The sequence below is a fragment of the Cnephaeus nilssonii genome, assembly GCF_951640355.1.
Source record: "Cnephaeus nilssonii genome assembly, chromosome: 8".
NCBI lineage: Eukaryota > Metazoa > Chordata > Mammalia > Chiroptera > Vespertilionidae > Cnephaeus > Cnephaeus nilssonii.
In genome coordinates this window covers 22912100-22925099 of record NC_137079.1, presented here as the reverse complement: position 1 = coordinate 22925099, position 13000 = coordinate 22912100, and the positions used below count along the sequence as shown (strand labels likewise).

The following is a 13000-nucleotide window of genomic DNA, read 5'->3' as shown; positions in this document are numbered from 1 at the left end:
GAGTGTCCTGGCCTCCTCCCACTTCTGCTTCTCCCTCTTTTCTTTCCTTCTTTCTCTTCACTCTCTCCCCCTCCCCCCCTCCTCCCCTCACAAAAGCTCTCTGTACACAGCCACTTCCTCTGGCTGCTGTCTCTGAGCCCAGACCTTATGAGAACCATATGGGGGAAAGAGGCTGGAGGAGAAGGGGGTGGGGAAGCTGGCCTGGGCCCGCCCCTCCAGCCAGCATCATTCCACTCCCCTCAGGCTGTGTTGCATGGCAGTTGGCACACTTTGCCCCAAACTCTCCTAACTGGATCCTGGTGGCTGGGGTGAGGGGCACTGAGGGGAAGCCTCAGTCCAGAGCTGGAGGTCCAGAGGGAGACTGGTGCTCAAGAACCACTTCCCTGAGGCTGGAGCAAGGGCTGTGAAGGGGCCGCCCCTCCCCCCATGGTGCTTCTGAAGACCACCAAACTCAGAGCAAAGGGACCCAGCCATGGCTAGGCACATCTGTGTGACAAATGCCCCCTCCCCTATGTGGTGGGCACCCCCTCCCCCCCCGCCCACACACACATTCCCCTAACCTGGGAGGCTGAATGGATGAGGGTTTGTTGGCTCTGGGAGAATTTGAGTGACCTGTCCCATGTCTGGCTCCCTCCCCACCCAGCCTTGGAATGCTCCCAGGTCAAAAGGGCCTGGGTCCTGCTGGGAAGGAACAGGGCTTTTTAAAGCAGCTTTTGTGTCTGTTGGGTCTCAGGTCTAGCCAGGTGAACAGGGAGTCCCTGACCGAGAAGACCGCTAGGAGAACGTGACCAGTCCTGAAGCTGCTGAGAGCCAGCGGGTGACTGTTAGCGAGGCCTGGACTCGCTGATCTCCAAGGCCCTTTTCAGTGCAAACGGTCTAGGAATTTATGACACGGGCTGGTATCCTCTGTGGCGCTGCTCCGATGTCCTGGGATGTCCTCCTAGGAGATTTCCTTCGTTTTCTGTTATCAGTCCTTCCCTGGAATTCCTTGGAATGCCCCCTCCCCCTCACTCTAATGGCCAGAGCTGAGAACCAGAGAACAGGCCCATCAGCTGCTGCCCAGGGGTGGGTGGGAGGCTCACGGTGGTCTGCATCTCCCTCCCACACCCACGTCCTCCCTGAATAAGCCACCCCTTTGGGACCGGCCCCCATAAAGGACAGGAGCATAAGTGCCCACAGCTGTCCTGCGGACTGGGCCTCGAGACTGGGGGTGGGATGGGGTGGGACAGATGGATCAGGAAGGAAGCCAAGAGTTGTGCTTGCCTGGAAAACTGCGAATGAAAATCCATTAGAGGGGGGAGGGGAAGTGAAGGGTGGGGAGGGGGCATGTAGTCTATGAAAACAGAAGGCAGAAGCTGAGATAATAGGGTGGAGGTGGAAGGGTTTTTGTGAGGGAAATAGCCTTTGAGCTGCTCTCAGGCCTTCTCTGAGTGAGGGTCTTTGCAGACAGACACCTCCTCTAGCACTTTCTTGGCCTAAATGGTCCTAGCACCCAGTGTCTGCTGGGCTTCCCAAGGTGGCGTCCCACTTCCCCTGAGGACCTTTCAGCAGGGTGGTGTGTGGAGGGTCTGGGATCTGGTGGCCACTCTGGACGAAAGCAGGGGAGGAGGAGGGAGGATAAAGCCACTGCAAAAATCGATTGGCTCAAGTCCTGTTGTTTGCACCAGGTGACAGGCAAAAAGGTGAAAGGGGAAATTGGTGTGGAAAATGAAAGAGAGCAGGGAGGAGGAGTTTGGGAGGCGTGGAGGAGGTTTTCGTGTTCTTAGCCTCTTGCTGTTGCTGCCAGGCTGAGGCGGCAGCCCCTTTTCAGGCCTCTCTTCCTTCTTCCCTCAAGATGCATGCTGGGGTAGGGATGGGGGTGCTGGAGGGACAGCCCAGGGAAGAGAATCCCGCCCCGCTTCTACTGAAGAACGTGGCTTCTTTTTCCTTTAGGAGCCAGCATGGTGGGGTGGAGAGTGGGGGTGGGTGGGTGGGAGGTGGGCAGCAATCAGGATCAGGATTATGTGGGGGGTGGGAGGAAGAACCTAAGAAATATGTCCACGGCTGTGGTTCGGTCCCACTCCAGGCGGATGGGCCAGGGGCGCTCAGGGTCTTCTCTGGCCTGCCCGGTCTGTTCTCCCTGTGGGGATGTCCAGCCAGGCTCAGGGGGCGATTCCTTTGGAAGGTATCTTAAACCAGCGAGGTCAGTGGCCTAGGATGAAAGGGGCCCTTCCTGTGGGGGTGGTTTGGGAAGATGAGCTGGCAGTTGTGTCTGCTGCCACCCTGTCACAATATATTCTCACCCAGAGCTGGCCCTGCTCTCACCTTGGAGTGGCGTCGGTGGGAATTAGCCATGGCTGGAAAGGATTAGCTGCCAAATCATTCTAAGATGTGTACTGCCAAGCCACCTTTTCATGTTCTCCCCCTTCTTTCTGCCTTCGGTACCTTAGGGTTCCCCAATCCCAACAGACAGCCTCCTTCCCAGGTGTGTGAGCACAGCCACAAGATCCGGTGTATACACACGTACCCCTCTCGGAACTGAATTGTCATGGCCCAGCTACCCCGCACAGCAAGCATTTTTCTCCTCCAGAACTGAGTGGGCTGGGGAATGTCAGGCCTGTCTGGACCCTTCAACACTAGTGGACACGCAGCAGGACCTGGAATGAGCAGCCACGGCTGCCTTCTCAGGCCATGGCCACATCTCTGAGCTGCTGGGAGGTGGGAGAGGACAGGCATACCGCCTCCACCTCCCCAATGCGCGCGCCGCGCGTGTGTACACACACACACACACACACACACACACACACACACACACACACACGCACACACGCCCCAGCTGGAGAAAATGCAGGCCAGGCAGCCCACGTCAGAGGCTGACCAGTCCTGTTCTGTCAGGAAGCGGGCAGCGTCTGAGCTCACCCAACCAGAGGCGTTACTGTATTGTTCTGGACACAATCGGGTAGATTGTGAGCCAGCCCCGACTCGGGCAAGGGGCGTAGGGGAAACGGTTGCCACTGGGGTCAGGAGGACAGGGAAGGGGAAGCGGCTCGCAGGCTGGATCCAGGACAGGAAAGGGAAGGAAAGGGCCGCCGCGAGGGCCCGACCCTCCACCCCACAGGGCGTGCGTGGAGCTCCGAGCACGTGGTCCGCGCAGGAAATCGCGGGGGTGGGGAGGGGGTCGCTAACCCTCCCGCGGTGGCGGGGACTTCAGACCCCCGTCGAGTAGGGTTGGGGTCGGGTTGCCAGCAACGTGAGGGCTTAATCAGTTTCTGCCTGGGAAGGGAACCGGGAGGACGGAAGGAGGCTGGGGAAGGAGGAAACCTCCTCGGCCAGGTTTCTTTCTTAGACATCTTTGCTCTAAAAAGTCAATCGAGAAAGAGCCCGAGGCGGTATCCTATTCAGGGGAGGGACGGGAGAGAGAGGGATGCAGGACGCAGCGCAGAACTCATTCCCCAGATGCGCGCGGCGGGAGAGGGATCCCAGAGGAATCGGGACGCCGGGGTCTGGTTCAGACCACAGGCGCCGTCACCCCAAGGACAGACTTTTCCGAGCTACCCTCCCGCCGGCCCTAAGTAGATCAACCGGCTGGAAGCCCGGCTGCCAGATCGGGGAGCGTATGGAGCGCCCCCCACTGGAGGAGCCTGGCCCGCCGGGTCAACCCGGGAGTCTCCTCCCGTCCGACCAGGGACGCGTCCGCGGTGGTAACGACCACAGCCACCTACTGGCCGCGGGCGTCGACCTTTCCAGAGATTTCTCCGTCCCTCCCCTGGCCCCCTCCCCCCCCCCGCCGCCTTCCCACCCACCTCAGGCCCCCGAAGTTCGCAACACAAGCCCAGGCTGGAAACTCGAGGGGCGTGGGCGTACCGCCAGCGTGCGCTCCCCTTCACCTGTGCAGGTGAGAGGGCGCCCGCGGCCCCTCTCTCCGGGTCGCGCCGGCCCCTCGAGGCCCCCCTCCCCTCCACACCTCTGGAGCCCTAACCTCTCCTCCAGTTCTCCAAGCCTGCCTTCTCGGCGCCTGCCCGCCGCCGGTCCCGGAGGTCTGAAGTGGCGGTGGCGCCCCAGTCCCCCTCTTCCCGCCCCTCCCGTCAAGTCCCCATTCGCCCTCCCGTCGGCTCGGGCGGGCCGGCCGAGTAGGGTACTCACAGGGTAACGGTGCCGTTAGGCAGGAGGCCGGGCTCGGGAGGCTCCGGGAGGTCCCCGCCGCCGCACACCACCCTCCTGCGCGCCGGGTTGGGGGCGCCGCCGCTTAGCCCCTTGGGCCGCTCCCCGGAGCACTTGCAGCTGCGGATGGGGACGGGGCAGCCGGGCGCACCCCGGGTCTCGGGTGCCAGGAGCAGCAGCCACGGCAGCAGCGGCAGCAGCAGGCGCGCGGGCGCCCTCCGCATCCTGCATCCCCCGGCGCCCATCAGCCCATAGCCCCGCGGGGACCGACAGCACTGGGGCCGGGCTGCGCGCGGGCCGGAGGGACCCGGGCGGACGGGAGGCGTGTTCAGCAGGGGCCCGGGGCGCCCAAGGGCGGGGCAGGGGGCCCTGGGCGGAGGCAAGCCCGGGGGTCCCCGCCGCCGCACCCCGGGGGCATGTCCGGCGCGCGCCCCGGCGGGGTGGACGCGGGCGCGGCTGTCAGCGCAGAGCGGGCGGCCCTGCGCGGCGCGGCCGGAGTCTCAGCGCGGGGCTCCCGGGCCGCTCCGCGTCGCCTGCTCTCTCAGCGCTGGGCTGGGACCTAACGGATCGCGCCGGGATCCTGCTGCCGCCGCCGCCGCCGCCGCCGCCGCTTCGTGCCATGGATGGAGGCAACTCTGCGCGGCGCTGCTCCCGCCGTCGCCAGACCCCGCCCGCCTTCCCGAGGGGGCGCCCTCCCCTCGCCAGCTCGTCCGCGAGGCCCTAGCGCCTCCCGATGCGCAGCCAGGCCGGTGCCCTCCTGGGCGCGAGAGTGGGCAAGCCGGCTTCAGGCCCCGCGTGTCCCCTGCACCCGCCCAGAACCTAGACTCCTTCTCGCTCCCGCCCCTCTCCACAACCCATCTCAGACCTTCAAGCCCACCATCATCACTTTCCCCCAAAAAACCTTCCTCCCTCCCGCTCATCCAGCCTGCACCCCATGCTTCTGGGGCTTCCAGTGACCTGCCGGCTGGGCTGGACCAGAGGTGTCTGGCGCTCCATGTTTTGGGTTGAACTTGGTTCATCTCTCTGGAGTATGAGACTTGGCTTCCCTTGGCCCCTGACCCGATGGGTCAGCCTGGAAACAGGCTCTCACTCTCACAGCCCTACCCCAGCCCCTGCAGGACACAGCCGGAGCCTAAGGAGGCCCAGACCCTCCTCCGCTGCTGTGACCTTGCCCAGCGGGCGTGCATGTCACTTGGCCAAAGAGGGGGCAAAGGCCAAGGCAGAAGGGCTAGATCTTGCCTCTTACCACCAAGTGCTTATGTGTGTGTGTTGGGGGGTGGGGGTGGGGGAGGGGGGAAGAGGGCAGTGGGACTGAGGGAGCCCAAGAAGAGGAAAAGCAGGGATTGCTGGGGTGTGGGAAGACCACTGCACTATCAGTCAGAAGAGCCCCATTCTAGACAGCGCTGTGACTTTGCACATCACCCCTAACGTCCTAGGCCCGTGGTGGGCAAACTGCGGCTGGCGAGCCACATGCAGCTCTTTGGCCCCTTGAGTGTGGCTCTTCCACAAAATACCACGGCCTGGGCGAGTCTATTTTGAAGAAGTGGCGTTAGAAGAAGTTTAAGTTTAAAAAATTTGGCTCTCAAAAGAAATTTCAATCGTTGTCCTATTGATATTTGGCTCTGTTGACGAATGAGTTTGCCGGCCACTGTCCTAGGCTATCTAATCTCTGATGTCAAATGGGGCCCTGCGTGCCCCCTACTTTATGAATGTGAGTTGTGGCATGAGAATGAGTGAGTGAGAGGGGCACTCCCTTGTCAGAGAGAGAAAGGTCTGAGGGCTTTGGGCAGGGTCTGACCTTGACAGCTGGGGGTGGGGATGAAAATTGCCTTGTGGGTCTTTGATGGACTGGAATGCAAGCTGGGAACCGGGCTGGGGACAGAGGGAAAGAGAAATGTGGCCCAGTGCATCTGCTTCCTCAGTTTCCCCACAAAGGCTGACTTTCCTGCCACTTAACAGAGCCTTGCTGCTGAGGAGCAGGCAGCCCAGGTTGGGGGATGGTCCCTGGGCAGGACTCCTGCTCTCCATCCTTCACTGTGCCACCCGAGTGGTCGCTAAGGTGACCCCCACCTTCCTTCTGTGTTCTTGGCCCTGCTGGTGTGTGTGTGGCACCTTTCTCAGGATGGTGGTCTTTCATCGGGTCTCCCACCTCCCTTTGCAGGGGAGCAGCTTCTCTTCCTTACCCGTGGGCCTTGGCGGCAGACACGGGGCCCAGACACTGGCTTCTTCACTTTCCCTCTCTGGCTCCACAAGTCTCTCCCAGTTGCAGGCTCTGGTTCCTTCAACTTCCAAAGATAAATAAATAGTGATTGCAAATGGGGGAAGAGAGAAGGGCAACGGACTCCCGCAGCAGGAGCCCTCGGCACAGGCTGTGAGCAGGCTGAGGCTGCATTCCTCAGGAAGGGTTGAGAGTGGAGTGTGCCACCGAGCACAGCCCAGGGCAGGCGCTGCCATCCAACCCTCCTGTGCCCGGGAGAGGAAAACGTCCCAGAGAAGACAGGAGAGGAGAGGAGGCCTCTGGCCTGGGCCACACAGCTTTTCTGTCAGCTCTTTTTGCTAAATGAAGAAACTCCAAGTCTGGAAAGGAATCCCGCTGTAACACCCATTCTCTGAGGCTGAATAGAGGCCAAATGACATTTAATAAGGTGATGCCTCCCCACAGGTGGGAATGAGGGGCTTGGCCAAGACATTTATAAAACACTGTCTGTTATTCATCATTTTTGGCTTCTGGTACCTACCCAGGGAGGTGAATGGGGCTGGGGTTACTGTCCCATTTTATTTTATTTTATTTATTTTATTTTTATTTTTATTATTATTTTTTACTGTCCCATTTTAAAAGACTGGATGAGGAAACGGAATCACTCACTAGGAATAAAGAGCCAGAGGTGCGAACTTACCTTCTGATTCTTTATTTTTATTTATTGCTTTTGAGAGAGAGATTTTTCTTCCACATATTTATGCATCCATTGGTTGATTCTTCTACGTGCCCTGACCTGGGATCGAACACACAACCTTGGCGTATTGGGATGACACTCTACCCAACGGAGCTACAGGCCAGGGTTGATTCCTTTTTAAGTGCTCTTTTCTCCCAGCCACTCACCTTTTCTGATAGGAAGCTCCTGGTTGTTTGTCCTCAGAGGGGCAGGGTGGAGTGAATGAGTGGCCTACATGAAAATCTTTTTGTCTTGAGGTTTGTTTGGGATAGAAGGATGACTCAAACTTAGGTCCCAATGTCAGGAAATCTAGCTAGGGAGTGTGCCCAAAGTCCCTGGTGTGTGATAAGCTCTTGAATGGAGTAGGGATAAGGAACCATGATAATAGGGACGAAGTAACCCTGACTGAAGCAAGGGATAAGTTTTAATCCAATCTGGGGTAGAGGTGTAACCCACGTGGCTCTCCTAGAGTCTAGTTAAATAAATGTCTCCAAATTTTTAAAAAAAATTTGGCTCTCAAAAGAAATTTTAATCATTGTACTGTTGATATTTGGCTCTGTTGACTAATGAGTTTGCCGACCACTGTCCTAGACCAAAAGTATTCCCTTAAAGGTCTGGGGGCTTACATGCTATGCCCCTCTCAGAAAAAGCTTGCCTTTGCCAAGTGCTAGCTACAGGCCAACCTCTCTCTTGTCCCCAACATCAATGCTGATCCATTTCCCCTTGTTAAGGAATGACTGGGGCCTTTTACCCCAGGCTAGACCAGGCCCTCCATCAGTAGCAGCTGAGAGTGGAAATGGGGTGACAGTCACTGTCCCCTCTCGCCACGACTGGGGCAGAGCAGAGCTACGGCAGGACCTGCACAAAAGGAGGGTAACATCGCTGAGTGCTTTATCCTGTGCCAGGCATTGTTGACTGCACCTTATAAGAATTAGCTCAGTCCTCACAGCAAGGTGAAGATGACTGTCTTAACAGACAGGCAGCTGAGGTGAAGAGGTGCCTTAATAGTAACTTGCCCAAGGATATACAGTAAGTAATAGAACCAGGATTTGAACCAGGTATTCTGGGCTCCAATTTTTCTAATTTTTATTTATTTATTTTTAAAATATGTTTTTATTGATTTCAGAGAGGGAGAAAGAGATAGCAACATCAATGATGAGAGAGAATCATTGATCTGCTGCCTCCTGCATGCCCTCTCCTGGGGATTGAGCCCACTACCTGGGCATGTGCCCTGACCAGGAATCGAACCATGACCTCCTGGTTCATAGGTTAATGCTCAACCACTGAGCCACACCAGCCTGGCTGGACTCCAATTTTTTTATTTTTTTAAGTTATTACTTTTTAAATATATTTTATTGATTTTTTACAGAGAGGAAGGGAGAGGGATAGAGAGTTAGAAACATCGATGAGAGAGAAACACCGATCAGCTGCCTCCCGCACCCCGGCCCCCGCCACTGGGGATGTGCCCACAACCAAGGCACATGCCCCTGACCGGAACCGAACCTGAGACCCTTCAGTCCACAGTCCACAGTCCACAGTCCACTGAGCCAAACCGGTCAGGGCACAATTTTTTAACTGCCATGCTCTATAATTTCTAGGGGAGGAAAGGGGCTCTCAACAATTCCCCCATGAGTTTCCCTTTCAAGTTTCTTCATTTTGATTCCTCGGCCCCTCTCTGAGCTGAACCTTTAAAGATGTCCATTCCCAAACCAGAGCTGGTGGTAGAAGCAGGACCCCCTCCCCTATTCTTCTAAGGGGTCAAGGAAGACAGACACTTTTCAGAGGAGCTTCAGCACTCAAAAGCAGGCGAGGGGGGAAAAGCACTGCTGGGAGGCTGTGCACACACATAGAATCAGAGCGCGTCCCAGCTCCGGCCCTGCCCTCCTCTCCCAGCTGGCGGAGGCCCCTCCCTGGATGCTGGCCTTTGGATTCTTAGGTTTTCTTACTCCCTCTGTGCCTTGTTGCCTTTCAGAGGCAAGGTCCTAACACAGACCCAGGACAACAGTGGGTACGATCATAGCCCATAATTGAATCAATAATGCAAATGTGACATTTCTCTAGGGCTCCATTAGCTATAAAGACAGTGGAGGCACAGAGCCTGTGACCCTCCCCCCATCCCCATTCTCCCACTTCCCTCCCAGGATGGCTCTACTGGGCAGTCTTCTGAGCACTCTGTCCCCCTCTTCCTGTCTCGTGCCTCCCTGTGGGGGCTGTGTTGAACTGCCTGTCCTGTTGGAGCATTCACACTGAGCGCTCATGACAGACGTTTGTGCCTCAACCAGAAGGAATGGATGAGAATTCATTCCTATCTAGATGAATGCTTGGGGCTGCAAGGGCTTCCTTTTTGTGCTCAGATTTCACCACATACCAGCTACCTGTGCATAATTTAGACATTTTCAGGGTTTATAATCTCTGTCTCTATTAACATCTGACTCATCCTTTGAGTGAAATCTACTCACATTCTCCCAGATGATGGAATATCTCCTTGCTGTGAGCACAGTGGCTAAGAGCATGAACTCTGAAGTTGAATTCAAGGGGGAGAGATCAACCAAAGGACTTGTATGCATGCATATAAGCCTAAGCAATAGACAAAGACAACAGGGGGTTGAGGGCATGAGTGGGGAGGTTGGGGGGTAATGGGGGGATAAGAACACATATGTAATACCTTAATCAATAAAGAAATTAAAAAAAAAAAACAACCCAAAAAACAAATCCTGTCTTTCCATTTTATCGATCATGTGACTTTGGGCAAGTCACTTAATTTACCTGTGCCTCCGTTTTTTCATCTGTGAAATGGGGAAGAAACAGCATTTACTTCAGAGGATTGTGATGATGATGCCAGTTATATGTGTGGGTGAAAAAGGAGCCACTGCATGGCTTACAAACTCAGAGACAGAGAAACCATATAGGATGGTCTGAACATAAAAAGTTCTAACTAAAAAGTCATGGCAAGTAGTCTGGTCCTAAGCCTGTAGCTTCCTTGACAAAGGTCAATCTTTACCTTAAGTGAGCCAGTCTATTGTCTTTTTGCATCTAAGATAACTTTGAAATGTCAGAGTAATCTGTGCAGTAAAGCACAAGACCACAGAATCCCTCATTATCTTGTTCCCTGAATACCATCTCTGTGCTGTAAATGTTAAGTATTAACTATCCTATACCCACCAGTGTAAAGGAAGTATGTGTCTCTCCATTTTGCTTTTTTCCAATCCTAGAGATTACTATGCTTTGTTTTCTTCTACCCCCCTGTCATCTACCACCAATAGATTTCATGTAATCCTCCTTATGTCTCCTTTTATTGTAGTATCTATAATAATAAAAGCATAATATGCAAATCGTTCAAAGGCTGAACAGCAGAACCACCATCCGGACGACCATGCTATGACACCCACTGGCGCTAGGCCAGCCAAGGCGGGTGTGATGCCATTGGTCAGGGCCCCATGATCGCCCTGCAGAGGGAGGCCCAGGCCACTGGCCGGTGGGGTGATCAATGGGGGGGGGGCCTCCATGATCACCCCAAAGAGGGAGGCCCAGGCCACCAACCAGCTGGCTGCAGTGGGTGGGTGGGGCCTTCCTCTGAGGGGGCGATCCACCAGGGAACCCTGGCTGGGTGGACAGGACCTATCTCTTTGGGGCGATCCATCATAGAGCCCTGGCTGGGCAATCGATCGTGGGGTTCCTGGACTGTGAGAGGACGGAGGCCAGGCTGAAGGACCCCCCCTACCCCCGTGCATGAATTTCGTGCACCGGGCCTCTAGTATAAAATAAGCTGCAAAACTGCTATTCTCCAGAGCATTTTCTCAATCCATTTAGAGTTTGCTTCCTGCCAATTGTCAGTTTGGCCAATAAATTCATAAAAATTCTCTACATTTGGACCTGTCTTATGTGGGCATATGTAAATGAAGCCTGTGCAGTATGATACAAAAATATATTTGGTCTTTGTCCTGGTTCCTGCCCCAGAGCTCCTACAACCCTTGGAATTTCCTGAGCAATAGGAATGTCTTTTGTTATTCCCAAGGACACCCTGAGAACACCTGAAATTATACTAATGAGGTGATTTAGGGTGGTAACTTCTTTTCTTTGGGGAGAGTGTGAACGCAGCCCCCCCCACCACCCCCCCCCCCCCGCCGCTACCACAAATTGTGTAGTTGAGTTTCCCACATTTGAGAAAATCTCAGGGGTCAACACATCCGGAGTGCAATGGATAAGCCTCGTCCTGGGAAAACCACTTGGTGATCATGGTGTCTCCGCTGCCAGGTAAGTGTAGAGTGGTACTTTTAGATAACCTCAGGATGGGGCTAGTCACCAGAAAGACCAAGTGATTAGAGGGCTGGTCTTTTAGCCCCACCCGCCAGCCTCCAGGAAAGGGAAGGGGGCTGCTGGAGATTGAGCTTTACAAACCCTCTTGAGCCCACGGCAGTGAGCTTCTGGGTCTGTGACCACATCAAGGTGCTGGGAGGGTGGCATGGGTAAGGAAGCTCCGTGTTCCCTCTCCCCATACCTTGCCCTATGCATCTCTTCTAGTTGGCTGTCCCTGAGATATATCCTTTATAATAAACCAGCAAATATAAGTTTTTCCTAAATTCTGTGAGCCACTCTAGTAAAAAAAAATTTTTTTTTTGAAAGGAGGGAGTTATAGAAATCTCTGATGATTTATAGCCAGTTAGTCAGATATATAGGTGGCCTGGGACTTGCAACTGACATGTGAAGTAGAGGCAGTCTTGTGGGACTGAGCCTTTAACCTGTGGGGTCTGACAACCTCGGAGTTGTCAGTGTCAGAATTGGATTAAATTATGGGACACCCAGTAGATGCCAGAGAACTGAAGAATTGGTGTCAGAGAACACCCCAGCCTGGCACATACGAGTCCTCAGTAAATGTCAGCTAACCTGCTGCTCCCAGGGCTTGCGGCGACTTTTCTGATTGGTGCCTGCATAGTTTCGTTCTATGTTATACTTCACTGCTTCCATATTTGACGCCCCCACTACAATGTAAGGTCCCAGAAGAGGGAATTCTTTTCTTTATTTCTATGATTGCCAGCTTGTGTTAGTGTCCAACAGATAGAGGAGACATTTATTCAACTTGTTCAACAAAGTGTTACTGAGGCCTTCGTCATTTATTTAAACAATATTTATTGAGTATCTGCTATGTGCCAGATAAGAGTTTGGGGCACTGAGGATATAGCAATAAACCAAAAGACAGCCTGTGGTTTCGTGGAGCTAACATGATAGCAGAGGGAGCCAGGTAATGTGTAGATACCGACGTATAATCTAGTCGATGGTATAAGATCAATGAAGCAAAATTAAGCAGGGTAAGGGAATGAAGAATGATGGGGAAGGCCTCTCTGACGAGGCGATCTTTGAGCAAAGTTCTGTAGGAATGAGGGAGCAGGCCCCATGGATTTGGGAGGACAGAGCATTCCATGCAGAGGGAACAGCAAGTGGAAGTGAGGTGGGAGGGCACTTGCTGTGTTCAATCAAGGAAGAGTTAGGGACCTGTGTGGTTGGAGCACAGCGAGCAAGAGGGAGAGACATCCCTCCCACTCTACCTGCTACCTTGCAATGAGGTGGGCAAGTATGGGCAGGTGTGGCTCTCTGCTCTCCCTGATCCAGGACCCGGCTCAGACATCTGCGCCCCTCACACCCTGGGGGAGGCCTAAAGCAGCACTGAAGAAAACAGAGGAGGAGCAAAACGCCGTTTGGTGGAGAAAGTTGCAGGCGTTGTTCTGGGCTGGAGGAGAGGTGGAGGACAAGCCTGGAGGTCGTCCCCAGCCCTGGGCTCAGGAGGGCTGGTGAGAGTGAGGAGTGGGGTCTCCTTTTGCAGGGCTCAAGGCCAAGGCTGGGCTGAGGTTGAGGCAAACTTCAAACGTTCCTCTACAGCGAAGCCTGCTTCTCGCTTCACCACTGTAGACAAAAATTAGTTTTTATCAAAG

The 13000-nt window shown here is 54.8% G+C and overlaps 1 protein-coding gene across 1 annotated transcript in view; it reads right to left on the bottom strand.

Moving 5' to 3' along the window:
* Positions 1-4789, bottom strand: part of ADGRA2 (adhesion G protein-coupled receptor A2) — a 34578-nt gene extending 29789 nt beyond the window's left edge. The window contains exon 1 of the mRNA XM_079779422.1: positions 4123-4789. Coding sequence (XP_079635548.1) covers positions 4123-4385 — 263 coding nt within the window. The 5' untranslated portion in view covers positions 4386-4789. The remainder of the gene's footprint in view (positions 1-4122) is intronic.
* Positions 4790-13000: the final 8211 nt, after the last annotated feature.